Source organism: Mobula hypostoma, chromosome 17 (genome assembly GCF_963921235.1).
Source record: "Mobula hypostoma chromosome 17, sMobHyp1.1, whole genome shotgun sequence".
NCBI lineage: Eukaryota > Metazoa > Chordata > Chondrichthyes > Myliobatiformes > Myliobatidae > Mobula > Mobula hypostoma.
In genome coordinates, this window is record NC_086113.1 from 46,564,662 (window position 1) to 46,586,835 (window position 22,174).

Genomic DNA, 22,174 nt, shown 5'->3' on the forward strand with positions numbered 1-22,174 from the left:
CAGCAGTGCAGGGAGACACAGTGGCCAAGTACAAAGGATGAAGCCAGAGACTGCAGATGCTGGAATCTGATACAAAAACAGAATGCTGGAAGAACTCAGTGGGTCAAACAGTGTCTTTGGGGGTAAATGGTGTTGTTGATATTTTGGGTCAAGATCCTGCATCAGGTATAAATGAATGCTCATCTTCATCAAGCAGGAATTCCTAAAATATTAAATAGATAGTGCAAATATAGTAGTGAGGTAGTATTCATGGGTTCAATGTCCATTCAGAAACCAGATGGCAGAGGGGAAGAACCCGTCCCTGAATCATTGAGTGTGAGCCTTCAAGCTCTTGTACATCCTTCCTGATGGTAGCAATGAGGACAGGGCATGTCCTGGTTATTGGGGGTCCTTAATGATAAGATGTTGCCTTTTTGAGGCATCACTTCTTGAATATGTTCTGGATACAATGGAGATCCGTGCCCCCATGGAGCTGACTAAGTTTACAAATCTCTGCAGGTTATTTTGATCCTGTATAGTAACCCCCCCTCCCATCCCACAAACACCAGCCCCGTACCAGGATGTAGCCAGTTAGAATGCTCTCCATGGTAAAATAGAAATCTGTGAGTACCTTTGGTGACATACCAAATCTCCTCAAACTCCGAATGAAATATAGCCACTGTTGAGCTTTCACTGCAGCTACACCCATATGCTGGGCCAGGATAGATCCTTAGAGATGTTAACACCCAGGAATTTGAAATTGCTCACTCTTTCCATGTCTGATTCCACTATGAGGATGTTGCCTGGATTTCAGAATTTCAGTTCTAAGGAAAGATGATCCAGGCTGTGTTTTCTGCTCCAGTATTTGTTTTCACTGGAACAGAAGACCCTGAGGAGTGACCTGATTGACAGATAAAACTATGCTGGGGGGGTGGGGGGAGACAAAGATCAGGTAGATGGTAAAAATTCTAAAAACAAGTGCCATAGATACATGTTAAAAGGTAACTTTAAAGGGGATCCCAGGGTGATTTTTCTTTCCACTTGTAATGGCTGGAATCCAGAGCGCATTGCCTATGAGGTGGCAGAAGCTACAGCATCCAGACTAGGGGCTCCCAAACCTTTTTGGTTTATCAACCATATGGCTCCCAAACCACATCCCCAGTGGCCCCTCTACCTTTCCAGCCGTTACATAAAAACTGTAAAGAATTCTGATTAATGATGCATAGTGGAAGAAAATAGGAACTGCAAATTCAAGCAGTGAAAATTATTGCAAAAATTATTAAAATCTATTTAAAGGTACTGTCAGAAACCATTGCTGTATCTTAATCAGTTGTACTTTTTAAAGAAGTCATGTATTTTTCACAATATGTAGTGGGTTATCCCCACTCACTGGCAGAAAACTGTACAGCAGTTAAACTCCCAGTGGCCACACATTTTAATTCCACATCCCATTCCCATTCTGACATGTCTATCCACGGCCTCCTCTACTGTAAAGATGAAGCCACACTCAGGTTGGAGGAACAACACCTTATATTCCGTCTGGGTAGCCTCCAACCTGATGGCATGAACATTGACTTCTCTAACTTCCGCTAATGCCCCACCTCCCCCTCGTACCCCATCTGTTACTCATTTTTATGCACACATTCTTTCTCTCACTCTCCTTTTTCTCCCTCTGTCCCTCTGAATATACCTCTTGCCCATCCTCTGGGTCACCCCCCCCTTGTCTTTCTTCCCAGACCTCCTGTCCCATGATCCTCTCGTATCCCCTTTTGCCTATCACCTGTCCAGCTCTCGGCTCTATCCCTCCCCCTCCTGTCTTCTCCTATCATTTTGGATCTCCCCCTCCCCCTCCAACTTTCAAATCCCTTACTCACTCTTCCTTCAGTTAGTCCTGACGAAGGGTCTTGGCCTGAAACGTCGACTGCACCTCTTCCTATAGATGCTGCTTGGCCTGCTGCGTTCACCAGCAACTTTGATGTGTGTTGCTTGAATTTCCAGCATCTGCAGAATTCCTGCTGTCAGCAGTTAAACTAACGGTTTATCACCTTTCTCATTTTTCATTGGCAAGTATTAGCATATTACCCACGTGATGTAATTGTGCAATCATTGATAGGTTTAGTTTAAGCAGCTTCCCTTATCTCGGTTATAAAAGTGATGGATTTTCAGAGGCACACCTTTTACCTTCGCCTTCTCAGCTTTTCATTCCCCTTAGCTTCGTTTGTTAGCTCCTTATTTAGTTTGCTTAGCACTTGAATGTTTGTTTGTACTTTAAAATAAACTGAGATTGTGGAATTAAGACTGCTTGCCATTCTTAAATCCTGGAAGAACCCCAAGGATCAGAAAATAAACAAAGATCCAACAATTTGGCACCCGAACGCAGGATGATCACTTGAAGAAAAACAGGTCAAAGAAAAGAAGTTTCAAGCGTGCAGCAGAGAGGCAAGACAATTCCTCCATTCTTTAATTGACTGAGAATAAATATCTTCAGTACATTGCTTAAAGGGAATTTAAGAACGAACAGGGTTTGTATTTTATTTGTGGCAGATCCTATTAAAATTCTTGTAGTTGTACAATCTGCGGGGCCAATATAAATTGTCGGAGGAATCCAGAGTCTGATATAAATTGTTGGACAAAAGGCCGACAACCAAGAGAAAATCTGCAGGCGCAGGAGATCTAAGCAACACACACAAAATGCTGGGGGCACTCAGCAGGCCAGGCAGCATCTATGGAAAAGAGTACAGTTGACATTTCAGGCCAAGACCCTTCATCAGGACTGGAGGAAAAAGATTAGATTTTAAAGGTGGGGGGAGGGGAAGGAGAAACACAAGGTGATAGATGAAACCGGGAGGGGGAGGAGTGAAGTAAAAAGCTGGGAAGTTAATTGGTGAAAGAGATAAGGGGCTGTAGAAGGGGGAGTCTAATAGGAGAGGATAGAAAGCCACGAAAGAAAGAAAAGAGGGGGAGGAACACCAGAGGGAAGTGATGGGCAGGCAGGGAGATAACATGAGAGGGGGAAAGGGGGATGGGGAATGGTGAAGGTGTTGGGGGGTGGGGGGCATTACCAGAAGTTTGAGAAATCAGGTTGGAGGCTAACCAGACAGAATATAAAGTGTTGCTCCTCCAACCTGACCGTGGCATCAACGTGACAGTAGAGGAGGCCATGGCTTGACATATTGGAATGGGAATGGGAAGTGCAATTAAAATGGGTGGCTACTGGGAGATCCTGCTTCATCTGGCGGTCAGAGCATAGGCACTCCACGAAGCGGTCTCCCAATCTATGTTGGCTCTCACCGATATACAGGAGGCCACACTGGGAGCACCCCAAAAGACTCACAGGTGAAGTGTCACCTCACCTGGAAGGACTGTTGGGGGCCCTGAATGGTAGTGAGGGAGGTGGTGTAGGGGCAGGTGTAGCACTTATTCTGCTCGCAAGGATATTGCCAGCAGGGACGCATAGATAAGCGGGTCACATATGGAGCGATCTCTGCGGAAAGCAGAAAGTGGGAAAGTGGGGGGGGGAGATGTACTTGGTGGGGGATCCCATTGGAGTTGGCAAAAATTACGGAGAATTATGTGCTGGACACAGAGACTGGTGGAGTGATAGGTGAGGACAAGAGGACACCTAACCCTGGGAGGGTGGCGGGAGGATGGGGTGAGAGCAGACATGTATGAAATGGAAGAGATGCGGTTGAGGGCAGCATTGATGGTGGAGGAAGGGAAGCCACTTTCTTTGAAAAAGAAGGACACCTCCTTCGTTCTGGAATGAAAGCCCTCATCTTGAGAGTATGTCAAATGAATACGTTTTGTGGTTATAGCCTGATATTATATTATGAGTCTATTGATAACTTTGATGACTAAAGTGAAAAGTACTCCTTAAGATCGAATCTTACGTAATGGCCAAAGTTTTGAAACAGATTGTTGAGTCCACAAAATCCCCAGCCCAGAGGGAATAGTTAACTGAAATCTTACGAACTTAACTGATGCATACAAACTTGATATCATTGATAAAGAACTACAGAAGAAATCTGCCAACAATGCTAATAGTAAGGATGGGTTTATAAGTGACGATGAAACATCAGAAAGATATGGTCGGTAACTAAGAAAATAAGAGCTTAAGAGCTGTGAAAGCACGAGGGAAGTGAGATGCAATAACAAATAGATGCTTTAAAACACTAACAAGCTGATTTAGAGAATCATACCCGTGGACTGCATCAGCAAATAAATGATTTAACTAACCAATTGAGAGAAAAGGAAAAAACATACAGAATCCTAAAGGAGCATTATGAAAAAGACAATAAAAAATCTGAAAAGCAAATCTCTGCGTTAACAGAGTGGGTGAAAGAATAGCATGCGAAGTATGTCCATAGTCAGGAGTTCTATTCAGAGTTGCAAAGTGAAATGAAGCATCTTCCCTCTGCACCGTCAGCCAATCCAGAGGGTGGTTTGGCCAACCCAGTGGGTGGTGTTGACAGTGATGCCAATCATGTTGAAAGGCAGCCAACACTGACCAGTCCCCAGAAACTATGACATCTTTGGAACCCCAAGAAACTGCAAAATGATACTGACTCAACAGAGACCCCTAGTGGCTCAGGTGCTGATGACAGTAATGAGATAATTAGTCTGGCAGCCATGGCAAAACTTGCCCCAGTAAAAACTAAGAGGAAGAAAACACACAAGACTAATGATGGAGATTGTGAAAGGATACAGGAGGTTTATCATCAATAACCAAGACCAAGAAAAATTGACGAATTGGACCATTTGTCCAGGGAAGTTCCACATCCTAAAAAAGAGGAAGCTTAAAGACTTGGGCTGAACTTCAACGAATGAAGTATACAAATTGCATCCATATGATGGTATTTAAATTTTAGTTATTATACTAACAACTCGGCAAATAAATCAGTTGACACAGCAAGTTGAGGATGGTGTAGGGAGTGACAAACAGAATTTACCAACTGCTTAGGAAGCAATTAAGAAATGGTTGGAAAAACAATCCCCAGCACAGATTAATTGGGAGAAAATGACTGATTGCAAACAAAAAGCTTCAGATGACGTTCCAAAATATGAAGACCACTAAAAGACAGTTTGGATCACCTACTCAAGAGTTCAAGGAATAACTGAAGATAATATGGAAGAATCCTTACATGGCTCTCATACGTTACCCTCATCAATGGTTTGAAACCAGATGTTGGTAAAATGGTGAAGCTAACAAAAGCAAATTGGAGAGAAATTGCCATTTACTACAGTGATCTAGTGTAAACTACCAAATGAGTACAGCAAGATATCAAAGTCTGAATAAGATCAGTACAGATAAACCATCTGTCTATACCTGCTAACCAACAGAAGAAGTGGAACTGGAATTCACAGCAATATGTTAATTTACTAGTCGGAAATAATGTGATGTACTTTATTTGCTCGATTATTTAGCCTTCAAATGACACAAAGCAAATTTGGACAAAGCACAATTGCAACAAGAGAAGGTGATTTACTTGGGACAGAAAATTTCCCAAAGCAAACAGGAAATCACTGAACACAAAATAATCTGCAGATGCTGGGGTCAAAGCAACACTCACAACACGCTGAAGGAACTCAGCAGGTCAGACAGCATCCGTGGAAACGATCAGTCAATGTTTCAGGCTGGAAAATGATGAAGGGTTCCGGCCCGAAACGTTGACTGATCGTTTCCACGGATGCTGCCCGACCTGCTGAGTTCCTCCAGCGTGTTGTGAGGAAATCACTGAAGATTGTTGAATTAGCAAAACCACCTACACCAGTCCAGCAACTAAGCTCATTTCTGGGTTTGTGCAACTACAACAGAGCATGGGTTATATGCTGAAATTGCTCAACCTCCCATTCATCTGCTGAAAGGCAGCAGGCACTCTGACAACCCTGTAGCTCTTAATGAAACTTTGCAGAGGGAAAGCTTTCAAACTTTCAAGTTGATACTAAATATTGCACTTACATTGGGAATCCGTGATACAGGGAGACCGTTTACGCTGCGGCGATATGATGGCAGTTTTAACTCAAGAACATGGAGATCAGCATGTTGGGTATTACTCTGACAGATTGGACAATGTAGCCTTAGGATGGGGTTCACGTCTACAAGCAGTGCAAGCAACTTACCTAGCAGTCATGACTGTTTCTAACATCGTTTTGGATGTTAAATGTTCAATGTATACACATGACTGTGCGGCTAGGCAGAGCTCAAATACCATCTACTAATTTGCTGATGATACAACCATTGTTGGTAGAATCTTAGGTGGTGATGAGAGGGCGTACAGAAGTGAGATATGCCAACTAGTGGAGTGGTGCCGCAGCAACAACCTGGCACTCAATGTAAGATGAAAGAGCTGATTGTGGACTTCAGGAAGGGAAAGACAAAGGAACACATACCAATCCTCAGAGGGATCAGAAGTGGATAGAGTGAGCAGTTTCAAGTCTCTGGGTGTCAAGATCACTGAGGATCTAACCTGGTCCTAACATATTGATGTAGTCATAAAGAAGGCAAGACAGCGGCTATACATTATTAGGAGTTTGAAGAGATTTGGCACGTCAACAAATACACTCAAGAACTTCTATAGTTGTACCGTGCAGAGCATTCTGACAGACTGCATCACTGTCTGGTATGGAGGGGCTACTGCAGAGGACCGAAAGAAGCCGCAGAAGGCTGTAAATCTAGTCAGCTCCATCTTGGGCACTAGCCTACAAAGTACCCAGGACATTTTAGGGAGTGGTGTCTCAGAAAGGCAGCATCCATTATTAAGGATCTTCAGCACCCAGGGTATGCCCTTTTCTCACTTTTATTATCAGGTAAGAGATACAGGAGCCTGAAGGCACACACTCAGTGATTCAGGAACAGCTTCTTCCCCTCTGCCATCCGATTCCTAAATGGACATTGAAGCTTTGGACACTACTTCGCTTTTTTTAATATACAGTATTTCTGTTTTTGCACATTTTTTTAAAAATCTATTCAATATACGTAATTGATTTACTTTATTATTATGTTTTATTTAATTTATTTTTTTTTCTCTCTGCTAGATTATGTATTGCCTTGAACTGCTGCTGCTAAGTTAACAAATTTCACGTCACATGCCGGTGATAATACAGGTGGCCCCCGTTTTCCAAACGTTTGCTTTACGACATCTCGCTGTTATGAAAGACCTACATTATCTACCTGTTTTCGCTAACAGAAGGTGTTTTCACTGTTACGAAAAAAGGCAGTGTGCACCCGAGAAGCCAAGCTTAAACATGCGCTTTATCTCAATTTATTTTGTGCACTCGTTAGCAAGATGAGTTCTAAGGTATCGGAAAAGCCTAAAAGAGCTCATAAGGGTGTTACACTTAGCGTACAACTAGACGAAGATGATGTTGAAGAGGTTTTGGCAGCCCATGACCAAGAACTGACAGATGAAGAGCTGATGCAATTGCAAGAGGAAAGGATAACAATCGAAACCAAACGCAGTAGCAAACGGCCCGAAAGTGAAGTCATCCACGAACTGAATGTGATTGACAACGCAGCAATAATTGCAGAAAAGTATGACTTTAATTTTGAAAGGGTGCGTAGGTTTAGGGCAGGTTCGCAGGATGTTTTGAGTGCTTACAAAGAACTGTCTGATAGAAAAATGCATACTGTCGTTTTCAAGCCTTCCACATCAGCCACAGTAGACGACGAACCTCGACCTTCGACATCGAGGCAGACAGACATAGAAGAAGGTGACCTGCCTGCCCTGATGGAAACAGACAACGATGAGATGACACCCCAGTCTCCTCTACCTCCCACCACCCCAACCTCCGACGACTCAGCCTAACACACCATCCTCAGTGTGTTTGCTGTCTTCTCGATTCCAGTAAGTGAAACTACACTGTACATACATTATTTCTACTTTATGTAGGCTGTGTATTTTTGTGTTATTTGGTATGATTTGGCAGCTTCGTAGCTTAAAGGTTATTGGAGAGAGTATTTCTGCAAGAGCGCTTGCGCCGAATGTTTCTGCCGAGAATGCTGCTGAGACCGCTTGCGTGAGATTTTCGCTGTGCTAGACAGTGCTGCAATGATTGCAGAGAAGTATTTCTACTTTACATAGGCTGTGTATTTATCATATCATTCCTGCTTTTACTGTTATTGTTTATTGTTATTTTACTGTTACTGTTATTTTAGGTTTTATGTATTATTTGGCATGATTTTGTAGGTTATTTTTTGGGTTTGCGAATGCTCAAATATTTTTCCATATTAATAAATGGTAATTGCTTATTCACTTTACAATATTCCGGCTTACGAACTGTTTCAGAGGAACGCTCTGCCTTCGGACAGCGGGGGAAACCTGTAAGCCTGATTCTGAATGTCCACACTCAATACATACTTTACTGACTATGAACAGGGCCTCCCTACTGACAGCTGCTCGGTGGTCCACTGTTCTTAAGGCATCCAACGTTAATCATCCAACAAGCAAGTCCAGCAAATGCAGCTATACTGTTGTCAGTGCACACGAAAGATTATGATGATCATGATTGTGCAAGAACATTAAGAGGCCAAGAAGTGCTTTTGTTGAACCCAGCTGTGTTCCTGTACACTGACGGCTGCTCAACCATTGCCGGAGGAATTCGAATGGCTGGTTGGACTGTTGTCACAGAAAATGAAGTGATGGCCTCGGGAAGCATGGCTCCTAGTACCTCTGTGCAATAGGCAGAACTGAAAGATTTAATTGAAGTCTTTAAGCTGACAGAAGGAAGATCAGCTAATATCTAGACCAGGGGTCCCCAACCTTTTTTGCAGTGCGGACCGGTTTCATATTGACAATATTCTTGCGGACCGGCCGACCGGGGGGGTGGGGGGATGGTTGCCAACGGACAAGAGTACAGTAGCAGTCGAATACGTTGTGTTTACCCCGAAAAGACTACAATGACCATGAAACCTTGCGCGGGCACCAGTGCGCATACGTGACCTGCGTATGCGTGCACGTGCCGTTTTTTGCTACAAATCATTTTTGGCGATTCTGTTCGGGAGGGGGGGGCGCTGTTAATCACGACCAGAATATTGGTGATAAGTGGCTAATACACTCAATTTCGTTTCTAAAAGGGTTTATCTAACGAATTTAATATTAAACACAGCGCATATTTTCCTCGCATGAATATAGCGATGTCAATTATCAGGGGAGGACAGGGGGGCTTGAAATATGTGTTGAACGAACTCCCAGTAGAAGTGGCAGAAGCAGGTTCGATATTATCATTTAAAGTTAAATTGGATAGGAATATAGACAGGAAAGGATGGGGGGTTATGGGTTGAGTGCAGGTTGGTGGGACTTGGTGAGAGTAGCGTTCGGCACGGACTAGAAGGGCAGAGATGGCCTGTTTCCGTGCTGTAATTGTTATATGGTTACATAAGTAAGTCAATAGCATCATAACATTTTAAGTAACGTTTGGATATTAAACACACAGCGTGTATTTTCCCCGTAAGAACAGAAAAAAATCATTGCAACGCACTAATATCGCTGAATCAGTGGGAGCCCTGGGCTTGTTTTCCTGCAACAAGACGGTCCGATCGAGGGGTGATGGGAGACAGCGATACTCAAAGGGGGTTCCTTATGTCCAGTCTATTCTGCAATTTAGTTTTTGTTACATTCATCGCAGAGATAAGTTGGAAATAGAAGCAATGTTTTCAGTGCTTCCGTGGCTATCTCAGGATATTCGCCCTTGACTTTGATCCAGAATGCCAGCAGAGATGTTATGTCAAACATAATTTTCAGCCCGCCGTCATTTGCAAACTCGAGGAGTTGATCTCCTTCCCGCGCTGACATGGATGACATGCGGGTAATGACCTCACGTGCGTTCAAGCTCAACAGTCCGCGTGACAGGGAATGAGGAAAGGTGCAGCTGACTCATATCGCCAAATCATATCGTTTCCTCGCGGCCCGGTAGCACTTTCCTTACAGCCTGGTACCGGTCCGCGACCCAGTGATTGAGGACCGCTGATCTAGACAGATTTGCTACATGCTTTAGGAGTCGTTCATGACTTTGGAGACAAAGATAATTTCTTATAGTCGTAAGAACTCCAATCGAGAATGGTGGATTAGTACAAGAACTTATGGAAGTCATAAGTTGTATCATTAAAATGCAAAAGGTCACTTTAAAATTACCACAATGGAAAACTGTGGAAATGCATTTGCAGAGAAAACTGCAAAGAGGGCAGCAAAAGAAAAAATAAAGAAACCTAATGGAAGAAAACCCAATAACTGGTATTGGTAGAAAATGGTAGTTATTAAACAACAATGTTGTATGGATATACGGCACTAGCTACAGGCTGGTAGCCCCAGCTAAGATGCTTCCTTATCTGTCACAGCAGATACACTCCTTAGGACACATTGGAGTGCAAAAGATGGAAGACAGATTTTCCCAATGGTGGTGGAATCCAAAGTTCAAGACGCAAGCTCAACAAACAGCTGAGAGATGCAAGAAAAAAAAACCCCGAATCAACAGAGAAGCTACCTCAACTAAGTACTCCTGCTCCACCTGGTCCATTTTTACATCTATAAGTGGACTGTAATGACTTTACCAGAGCGCCAAGGATATTCAGATGTGTTAGTAATAGTGGACAAATTTTCAAAATGAGTGGCAAAACCTACTTCCATACACACAGCCAAAACTGTGATTAAGGACTACATTCCTAAATGGGGATTGCCATACCACACTGACTCTGACCAAGGAACACAGACAAGAGATAAATTCAGTGATTGGTACGGACACGGTGGGCACAGTGTCCATTTCTGTGTTGTACAACTCTATGACGAAATGCAGCAGTGCTATATGCATTGTAAGTGGATAGTAGCCCAAACATGTTTTTGTTTAAGAGATGATGTAAAGATCAATATGGCCATGACACAACATTCATATTAGAACACCAGAACATCAGTCTGGATTGAAAACACAAGAAACTGCAGACGTGAGAATCTGGAGTAAATGAAAGAAACTGCTGAAGGAGCTCAGCTGGTTGAGATGCATAAACAGAGGCATAGGGATGATCGACATTTCAGGTCCAGCCCCTGCACAGTGACCATCCCTCCACCAGTGAGTTTGTACAACAGCTCACTGATGTCTTCACGGACATCTTCAGCACTTCACCCATTCAGCCTGCAGTCACCATCATCCCTGTTCCAAAGAACTCCAAATCTCCAGAACTAAATGAGTAGCGCCTGGTAGCAGTGATGGCAAGCATCATGAAGTGCTTTGAACTGCTGGTAAAGACGTAAATCAAAAACTCCATTCCTGCCACACAGGACACTCACCAATATGCTTACTGACAGAACCGTTCAATGATACATGCCATAGTATCTGTTACATACCTAGCCATGACATACCTAGAAAACCAAGGACCTTTATGTCTGAATGAAGTTACTGGATTACAGTTCAGCATTCAACACTATTGTCCCATAGACCTTGGTGAACTAACTCCTTACACCTTGATCAACATACACCATTGTACAACTAGGTGTTGGACTTACTAACCAGTAGGCCTCAGATAGTCAGGATGCACAACTGCTCCTCTCTCCCCATGATCTCCAACACATGCTCTAGGATGATTCCAGAGTTATTCAACATGTTGGCCAACACAATCGCTTTGAAACTGCCAGAATTTTGGGAGCAAAATGCCACTGCTTGGTTTGTATAAGCCAAGGCCCAATTCACGCTGCGAGAAACCACCGCAGACATCACCAAGTTCTACTGTGTGGTAGAGCTTCACGGCTGTGAGAATGATGAGCCCACTAGAACACCCGCCTGAACACGATAAATACCGATCACTGAAAACTCACCTTTTACAGACTATCGGAGTCTGAGCCCACCAAACAGTTGCTCTGCTTGCCCAGCCTCAACGATGCCAAGTCTTCGAAGCTAACAGACCACATTCTCTCCTGGGAAATCACCATCCTTGTTTTATTTTTAAAGAACTCTTCATGCACCAAATTGTCAATCAAGTTTGCATAGCCCTCACTAATGCACTGTGAAGGACTATAGGGAGCTTTGCTAAAATGGCTGATAGTGTGCACTCAACCAGACAGAGATGCACAATATCTCTTCCTACCTCAACAAGCCCAGTAAGCAAGACTTCCAACATAAGCACACAAAAATAACTACTAAGGCTGCGAAACTGACTACATCGGGACTGTGTTTTTACTACGCTAACACTTTGGGGTGTATGGGGTGTCTAGGGAGGGGTAGCACCTCTGGTGGGGGGGGGCCTGCTGTGCCCTTTTTTGGGGCAGCTCGTCCACCTTTGGTCTGCACCTGGCGCTCAGCTCTGACCTGTGGCTCCAAGTAGCTGTAACACGCGCAGCGGTCACACCCCAGTAAACCGTCTCGGCAGACAGGCCAAACCAGGTGAGGATAGCCGACGGGTCTTTGACCCACGGTGAGGTAAGGGATTTACCTGTCCCCGCGTGTGAAGTCTGGTCCTGGTGGATTGAGCGGAGGAGGCCGATTAGTGGTCCAACGGTCAAGAAGGCCGGCCAGCAGGCATTTGTGGAGCGCTAAGACCACGACAAGGTACTTAGACGTCTTGGTCATCCACTGCAAGAGGTGGTGTCCTCTTTAAGCTTACCCGGCAGAAGGCAAAGGCAAACCACTGCTGTAACCTGCCACGAACATGATTTCCCAATATGTCAGAGCGGCGTGGAGGGAAATCATCCGCCAACTGGAAATTCCAGATGCGACCTAACAACGACGAACACTTTGGTAGGGACGGTAGGAAGTGCCCACCACCTTGCAGCTTTGACAGAGCCAGCGCTCCTTGATGATCACAAGATCACAAGACAAAGGAGCAGAAGCAGGCCATTTGGCCCGTCGAATCTGCTCTGCCACTCCACCATGAGCTAAACTATTCTCCCATCTAGTTCCAATTTCCGGCTTTTTTCCCCAAATCCCTTGATACCCTGACTAATTAGATACCTGTCAATCTCCTCCTCAAACACCCTCAATGATCGGGCCGCCACAGCTGTATGTGGCAACGAATTCCATAAATCCACGACCTTCTGGCTAAAAAAATTTCTCCTCATTTCTGTTTTAAATGGGTACCCTCTAATTCTAAGACTGTGGCCTCTTGTCCTGGACTCACCCACCAAGGGAAACAGCCTTTCCACATCTACTCTGTCCAACCTTTCAACATTCAAACTGTTTCTATGAGATCCCCTCTCATTCTTCTATATACTCTAATGAATACAATCCAAGAGCCGACAAACGCTCCTCATATGTTAGCCCCTGCATTCCAGGAATCATCCTCGTAAATCTTCTCTGAACTCTCTCCAACATCAGTACATCCCTTCTTAAGATTGGGGGCCCAAAACTGCACACAGTATTCCAAATGAGGTCTCACCAGTGCCCCACAGAGCCTCAACAACACCTCCGTACTCTTACACACTACTCCTCTTGAAATGAATGCCGACATAGCATTCGCTTTCCTTACTGCCGATCCAACCTGGTGGTTAACCTTCAGGGTATCCTGCACGAGGACCCCCCACCCAAGTCGCTTTGCACTTCCGATTTTTGAATTTTCTCCCCATCTAAACAATAATCTGCCCGATTATTTCTTCTTCCAAAATGTACAGCCGTACATTTCTCAACATTGCATCTCATCTGCCATTTCTTTGCCCACTCTCCTAAACTGACTAAGTCTCGCTGCCACCGTTTCTTCAACACCTCCTGCTCCTTCACCTATCTTGGTGTCATCCGCAAATTTAGCCACAGAATCATTTAATCCATAATCTAAATCATCGATATACATTGTAAAAAGAAGACGTCCTGGATATTTCGTAGGCTAATACCCGAGATGGAGCCGACTAAATTGTCAACCCTCCGCAGCTTCTTTCGGTCCTGTGCAGTAACCCCCCCCATACCTGACAGTGATGCAGCCTGTCAGATTGCTCTCCGCGGTACATCTAAAGGCGCCGAGTGCGGAAGAGATGTCGCCTCCGGTACAATCAAGAGCTACGCAAGCTCACCCACCTTTAAGCAGGCCGCCGACACTCGCACCGCCGAAGGGTTGAGGAGTCGCAGCCGCCGCTGCAGCAAGTTACTCCCGTAGGCGAAATAGAGAAATCCGTCATCGCCGACGAGGCCTCCGAATCGCCCTGCGGAAATCATTAGAAAGCCAAGAAGCCCCAAGATTGCCAAGCGCACCGTTAACATGACTACTGCGGAAGTCACCTCACAGCGCCTGCGCACTGCAGCGTCGGCGCGGCCTGGTTGCGAGCCCGCGGCTGGCCGGGGGGCGGGGGCTTGTGGTCGGTCGGGGCGCACCGCGATGGCGGAGGACGGCCGAGCAAGCGGGAGTGATCGTCGGCACCACCGGCGCAAACGGCGCTCCACCGAAGACAGGGAGCCGGAGAGGAAGAAGAAGCGGCTGCACCAAGAAGTGAAGAAAATCAAACACGTCGAAACCTTGTAAGCGTAGTGAGGGGAGAAAAGGGAAAATGGGGTGAGAGGTGACGAGGGAAGTGGCAGAGAATAGGGATTGTGTAGACACTGTAGGGTGATTATGGGGGGCGTGCTAAATGGTTTGGGGCAAAGCAGGAGGATGGGTATTGAGGGTTTGTGTATTTTGAGGGTGCTTATCTTCCTGCCACCTACCTCATGTTTCCAAAAACAAATTGCTGGAGAGGGACTTGATGGGTCAAGCATCATAGGTGGAGGCAAAAAGGATGGTTTACCTTTGACCCAAAGCCTTAGCCATACCTCTAACACTGAATTTTCCAACTTCAGGTAATCTGCACCTCCTCTATCTGTTAATTTCAACTTGTCTACCCAAGTACTTTGACAACACAACCCTCCCTCCCTCCCCTTTAGCACCCCACTCACAGTTTCTTTCCCCTCCCCCACTAATAATCAACAAACTTATCCAGTTTCCCTTCACCAGCATCCTCTTCCTTCTGACAGAACTGGTTCTCAAGCTAAATTTCTCTTGGCTTCTCTCACTTTCTCCAAACCCAAGGCTATGGGCCCCAACTATGCCTGCCTTTTCATTGGCTACATGGAACAGTCCATTTTCCAATCCTTCAGTGGTAATGCTCCACAACTCTTTCTGCACCACATTGTCAGCTGCATTGGTGCTGCCTCCTGCATCTATAATGAGCTTGTCAATTTCATTAACTTTACTTTTAACTTCTACCCTGTCCTATACAAACTTGGTCTATTCTGACACCTCTTCCCCTCCCTTTCTTTATCTCTCTGTCTCCATCTCTGGAGATTGTCCACTGACTATCAGATATTTAGATTATACCTCTTCCCACCCTGTCACTTGTGAAAATTATATTCTCTTTTCTCAGTTACTCCATCTATGTCACATCTGTACTCGGAATGAGTCATCCAAAACATCTGAGATGTCCTCCTTTCCCCTTCTACCATAGATGCTATCCTCGCCTGCATCGCCATCATTTTCTGGACATCCACCCTCATCAAACCTTTCTGCCATCATAAGAGGGATAGAGTTCCACTTAGCTCTACCTACCAGGAGACTCTGCATCCAGTACATTATTCTCCATAACTTCTGCAGAAACCCACCACTAACTGCATCTTCACCTCCTCCCACACTCCACTTTCTACAGAGATTGCCATCTGTGTGAAGTCCATTTATTTGTCCCCACTGATCTCCCTCCTGGCACTTTACCCTGCAAGTGATACAGTGTTATGTCTGCCCATTTACCTCCTCACTCAACACCATTCAGAGCCCCAAGCAGTCCTTCCAGGTGAGGCAACACTTCATCTGCAAGTATGTCAGAGTCATCTGCTGTATCTTGATCCTGGTACGGCAACCTCAATATTGGTGAAGTCTGATGTAGGAACTCAGTTGCTGAGCACCTTTGCTCCGTCTGTAACAGCTGGCCTCCCATTTTAATACTACTCCCCATTGCCATTCCAACATGTTGGTTCGTCGCCTATTCTACTGCCATGATGAGGCTACTCTCAGGTTGAGGTCACCTCATACTCAAGTTTAGTTAGCCTCCAACTTGATGACATGAATATTGATTTCACTAACTTCTGGAAATTTCTCCCACCTCTTCCCCTTTCTCGCTTTTTCCACTTCCCATTCTGGCTGCCACCTTATCCCTTCTCACTGCCGATCACCTCCCTTCAGTGCCTCTCCTTCCTTTCCTCTCATGATTAATTCTCCTCTTCGATCAGATTCCTCCTCCTTTGCCCCACTTATCACCTCCCAGATTTGTACTTCATCCCCCACCCACCTACCTTCCCCCTTACTAGGCTTCACCTATCACCTGCCAGCTTGTACTCTTTCCTCTACGCACCTCCCCCTAGCCTCATTCTGGCTTCTTCCACCTTCCTTTCAAGTCCTGAAGAAGGGTCATGGCCAAAAACATTGAATGTTTTTTCTTCTTCATTGATGCTGCCAGACCTGCTGACTTCCTCTAGCATTTTGTGTGTGTTATTCTGGATTTTCAGCATCTGCAGGATCTCATGTTCCCACTTAATCATTGGCCTGTTTTAACTTTCTCCATGTTCCATCTTCCTTTTTTATCAGATCCCATCATTTGCGGCTCTCTGGTGCCTCTAGTTATGAACTCCTAACCTTTGTTGCTATTTTCACTGTTCTCTTCCCCCACCTGACTCCATCTGTCAATCAACCCTTCTCACCTTGATCCACCTGAGGCTTGCCAGCTCCTGTTCACCTCTTCCCCTCACTTCTTAATAATGTTTGTTTTCCCTCTACACATGCTGCCTGACCTACTGAGTTTTTAAAAAAATATAAACTGGGAATTGAAGTTGGAAAATTAGCAATAACTGAGGAGGAAAGGCACTATTTAAATGGTTGTGGCCAGAAAGATTTGTTTGGTAATTATTACTTGTATTTCTTAACACACAACAGAAACAAAGGCAGAAGAAGGTTACTGAACCCTTCAAATCTTTTGTTTTTCCTTATTTAGTGTTTGAAAAAAGCTCAGGCATCTCAACCACTGAAAGAAATTGGTCCTTGTCTCAGTTCTAAATGGCCATTTCCTTATCCAGAGCCGTAGGAAACAGCCCTCCAGCATTTACCATTTTCTGCTCTCCGAACTTTATGAATATCAATGGTTCAAGAGCTAAATCTAGTCTTATCAAATGCATCTCTTTGGCAGGGGCTTCTGAAGGATTCTGTAGGAACGTAATTAATGAAACACTAAATATTTTGCCACATTCTTGAATTAAGTCTTTTCACGTGAATAATAGTCGTTGAAAAATTGACGGGTAATACCTTATCCAAATAAAAATAAATTTAAAAAAAAGAAAAATTGACAGGTAAGCCAGTCTTTGAAGTGTATTTAATTAAGGAATACAAAAAAACTTTATAGTTAATGGTTAATTGTGAATGTAGATATTATGGGCTGGGTGATATTTGGGGCAGCTGATGGTTATTTGACATCTTTGTGGTGCAAATAGTAGTTTCTATTAATTGGTGCAAATCTTCTTTTTCAATATTTTTATTAATTTCTATATAGAAGAATACAGAGTCCAAGAAAATACATATTATAAAACAAAAGAAAAAATATAATAATACCAGATACATTATATTGAATCACATTATCAAACTCCTTACCCTATATTCATATAGATTCAATCCCTTCCTACCTATGTTCATGCCTCGACACGGTTTTATCCCCCCTTGTTCAATCCCTTCCTACCTATGATCGTGACACTTCTCACGCTCTTAAACTTTTGGATGATTTTAAGTTCCCTGGCCCCCACCACTTTATTTTCACCATGGATGTCCAGTCCCTATATACCTCCATCCCCCATCAGGAAGGTCTCAAAGCTCTACGCTTCTTTTTGGATTCCAGACCTAATCAGTTCCCCTCTACCACCACTCTGCTCCGTCTAGCGGAATTAGTCCTTACTCTTAATAATTTCTCCTTTGGCTCCTCCCACTTCCTCCAAACTAAAGGTGTAGCTATGGGCACCCGTATGGGTCCTAGCTATGCCTGCCTTTTTCCTCTTCCTATAGATGCTGCTTGGCCTGCTGCGTTCACCAGCAACTTTGATGTATGTTGCTTGAATTTCCAGCATCTGCAGAATTCCTGTTGTTTGTTGCCTGCCTTTTTGTTGGCTTTGTGGAACAATCTATGTTCCGTGCCTATTCTGGTATCTGTCCCCCACTTTTCCTTCGCTACATCAACGACTGCATTGGCGCTGCTTCCTGCACGCATGCAGAGCTCGTTGACTTTATTAACTTTGCCTCCAACTTTCACCCTGCCCTCAAGTTTACCTGGTCCATTTCCGACACCTCCCTCCCCTTTCTAGATCTTTCTGTCTCTGTCTTTGGAGACAGCTTATCCACTGATGTCTACTATAAGCCTACTGACTCTCACAGCTATCTGGACTATTCCTCTTCTCACCCTGTCTCTTGCAAAAACGCCATCCCCTTTTCGCAATTCCTCCGTTTCCGCCACATCTGCTCTCAGGATGAGGCTTTTCATTCTAGGACAAGGGAGATGTCTTCCTTTTTTAAAGAAAGGGGCTTCCCTTCCTCCACTATCAACTCTGCTCTTACACACATCTCCCCCATTTCACATACATCTGCTCTCACTCCATCCTTCCGCCACCCCACTAGGAATAGGGATCCCCTGGTCCTCACCTACCACCCCACCAGCCTCTGGGTCCAACATATTATTCTCCGTAACTTCCGCCACCTCCAACAGGATCCCACCACTAAGCACATCTTTCCCTCCCCCCCCCTGCATTCCGCAGGGATCGCTCCCTACACAACTCCCTTGTCCATTCGTGCCCCCCATCCCTCCCCACTGATCTCCCTCCTGGCACTTATCCGTGTAAGCGGAACAAGTGCTACACATGCCCTTACACCTCCTCCCTTACCACCATTCAGGGCCCCAAACAGTCCTTCCAGGTGAGGCAACGCTTCACCTGTGAGTCGGCTGGGGTGATATACTGCGTCCGGTGCTCCCGATGTGGCCTTTTATATATTGGCGAGACCCGACACAGACTGGGAGACCGCTTTGCTGAACACCTATGCTCTGTCCGCCAGAGAAAGCAGGATCTCCCAGTGGCCACACATTTTAATTCCACATCCCATTCCCATTCTGACATATCTATCCACGGCCTCCTCTACTGTAAAGATGAAGCCACACTCAGGTTGGAGGAACAACACCTTATATTCCGTCTGGGTAGCCTCCAACCTGATGGCATGAACATCGACTTCTCTAACTTCCGCTAATGCCCCACCTCCCCCTCGTACCCCATCTGTTACTTATTTTTATACACACATTCTTTCTGTCACTCTCCTTTTTCTCTCTCAGTCCCTCTGAATATACACCTTGCCCATCCTCTGGGTCACCCCCCCTTGTCTTTCTTCCCGGACCTCCTGTCCCATGATCCTCTCGTATCCCTTTTGCCTATCACCTGTCCAGCTCTTGGCTCCATCCCTCCCCCTCCTGTCTTTTCCTATCATTTTGGATCTCCCCCTCCCCCTCCAACTTTCAAATCCCTTACTCACTCTTCCTTCAGTTAGTCCTGACAAAGGGTCTCGGCCTGAAACGTCGACTGTACCTCTTCCTAGGGATGCTGCCTGGCCTGCTGCGTTCACCAGCAACTTTGATGTGTGTTGCTTGAATTTCCAGCATCTGCAGAATTCCTGTTGTTCATATAGATTAGATTAATTTGTATGTGAGAATATAAATAATTTTATATTAAAAAAATCTATACCCACTACTAAAATCGAAGCTGTTTGGTGAAGAAAAGAAAAAAAAACCTTATCAGATAATAAAATATGCTATTAACCAGCTTCTGTACTTTAATGGGAAATCAAAGGTTATGAAAATAATTTAAAAACGGTCCCCACAAATTTTGAAAATTTTGGTTAGATTCAGAAATTGAACAGCGAATCTTTTGTAAGTTTAAGCATGCCATAACATCCCATAACCACTGTGCGCGGTTAGGCGGAACAGCATCCTTCCATTTAAACAAAAGCACCCTCCTAGCCATAGGAGAGATAAAAGTCAGAATGTGCAAATCAGATGTCTTCAAAATGATATCTTTCCCTCCAACAATACCAAATAGGGCAGTCAAAGGATTAGGCTTAAAATTTACTTTAAAGAGTACAGAAAAAGTTTGGAATATTTACTTCCAATATTTTTCAAGACTTGGACATGTCCAAAACATGAATAAATGAAGCTTCTCCATTCTTACACCTATCACAGTAGGGAGATATATCCATATAAAAACGAGATAGCTTTTAAATTGGTGCAGGTCTGAACGATGTCCATTTTGTTGCATAGTGGACAGGATATGTAATTAAATGCTGAACAAGCCTGTGGTTTGTTACCAGAAATTTTCACTCAGTTATGCAGAATTGAGTACTCAACTGAATGGGGTAAGGATCTTGAAAGTGTGACTACTAGCAATCAGTGTGGCCATCAGGTTTATTACAAAGGTTGATAATAAATGTTTTGTGGAAGTGTGTTGCCAACACTGGATGATTGTAGTGTCAATGAACCCTTAATTGAAGAAATATGTTGAGTAATGTTAGTCATTTCAACACCATAAGTTGAAGTTCAGCATGTATTGATTTTGGGAAATAATGGTTCAGTCTTCCTAGAGAGAGTCATCTCACTGCACTTCATTTATGAGAGACTTCAGGCCAGGGAAATTGGTTGTAGTCCTGGTTTACACTGGTTTTAATTTTGGTCAATGTTAAGTTTACACAATTTGGGTGTACGATTATTAATTAGTATGAATTTAATGCTACTGTAGAAGATTTTATGTTTGTGAAATCATTAAACAAATGTTTTTTTTTAATAGTTACGAGAAACCACCACCAGGAATGATAAAGGTTAGTCCTTATTTAAAATGTCATACATGTTCTTTCCATTTTCTATTAATTTTGTGAAGTTGTTTTTTTTTAACCGCTGGTAATTCTTCGTGAAATGCCATCACTAACTTAGCTACTAATTCGTATGTTTTCACAGGTAACATTTGCATTAGATTGCTTGCTTCCAGAAATGTCAGGCCCCCTGATGCCTTTAGATTAGTCTGAATTAGGGAATTGTTACTGCTGACTCCTTTTGTCAGTCTGCTTCAGATACAAACCTTTTTTTTTAGTGTAGTATAACAGTGCAATAAAAATGTTGCATTACCTCAATGTTTTTATTTTAAATTGAGCTTCTGCCTGCTGTTAGGATGATGAGATGAACTCTTGACCTCACAATCTAACTTGTTATGATCTTGCACCTTATTGCCTACCTGCACTGCATATTCTCTGTAGCTGTTGCACTTAATTCTGCATTCTGTTGTTGTACCTTGTTCTATTTCAGTGCACTGTGTGATGAATTGAACTGTATGAATAGTATGCAAGACAAGCTTTTCACTGTACCTTGTACATGTAACATTAATAGACTAATTCTAATTCCAGTGCCCCAGGGTTAGGGATAATTTCAAGAATAGAGAAATAAGCTGGTGTGCAGTTTAACAAGATTGACAGTGTAATTGTAGTATCCAGCTATGTGTCTATTTCTTCCTCACTATGCAAGCCACTACATTGTAAGCTTAATCTTCATTTTGAATAATGAAAATAATTGCACATTTCTGTCCCTTGATATCTCCAAAGCAACATCACTCCTTGTGTGCCTTACCATTTTTTTAATAAAGGGATAGGGCATAAATTAATATGCAGAAGGAAGTTAATCAAGAATCTTCCTCTTTTTTTAATTTCCTTAATGATTGGGGTCTATTATACCTAGAATAATTTTCTTCTTTGGGATTCACAGTCTTTACTGAAGCATGGTGTCTCACTTACCAATCTTGGTCGACCCTCGGAATTGAAATTAGTAGGAACTGGTTTATTATTGTCATACGTTTCAAGATACAGTGAAAAACTGAGTTGAGCAGGCCATCCATACAGATAACTTCAAAACTGAAGTATGTCGAGGCAGCACAAGACAAAAGCAAGAACAATGTGCAGAATATAGTGTGCAGTAAGGGAGGTCTAGTTTTTCTGACAGACTAATATATGTCCATAGCTCTTTGCAATTTCTTATGGTCTGGGGCAGAGCATTTGCCATACCAAACTAAGATGAATCTGGTTAATAAGATGAAGCCTCCTCTACTGTAAAGATGAAGCCACACTCAGGTTGGAGGAACAACACCTTATATTCCGTCTGGGTAGCCTCCAACCTGATGGCATGAACATCGACTTCTCTAACTTCCGCTAAGG

The 22,174-nt window shown here is 43.8% G+C and overlaps 2 protein-coding genes across 6 annotated transcripts in view; one reads left to right on the forward strand and one right to left on the reverse strand.

Moving 5' to 3' along the window:
• Positions 1-14,148, reverse strand: part of LOC134357997 (gamma-glutamylcyclotransferase-like) — a 36,967-nt gene extending 22,819 nt beyond the window's left edge. The window contains exon 1 of the mRNA XM_063069849.1: positions 13,966-14,148. Coding sequence (XP_062925919.1) covers positions 13,966-14,148 — 183 coding nt within the window. The remainder of the gene's footprint in view (positions 1-13,965) is intronic.
• The window catches only part of rp9 (RP9 pre-mRNA splicing factor), a 67,191-nt gene continuing 59,163 nt past the window's right edge, over positions 14,147-22,174 (forward strand). For all 5 annotated transcript variants that reach the window (XR_010020770.1, XM_063069848.1, XM_063069847.1 and 2 more), the window contains exons 1-2: positions 14,147-14,403; positions 20,764-20,794. Coding sequence is in view for 4 of the 5 variants with exons in the window: in XM_063069848.1 (XP_062925918.1) it covers positions 14,147-14,403; positions 20,764-20,794 (288 nt within the window). In the remaining variant the exon portion in view is untranslated. The remainder of the gene's footprint in view (positions 14,404-20,763; positions 20,795-22,174) is intronic.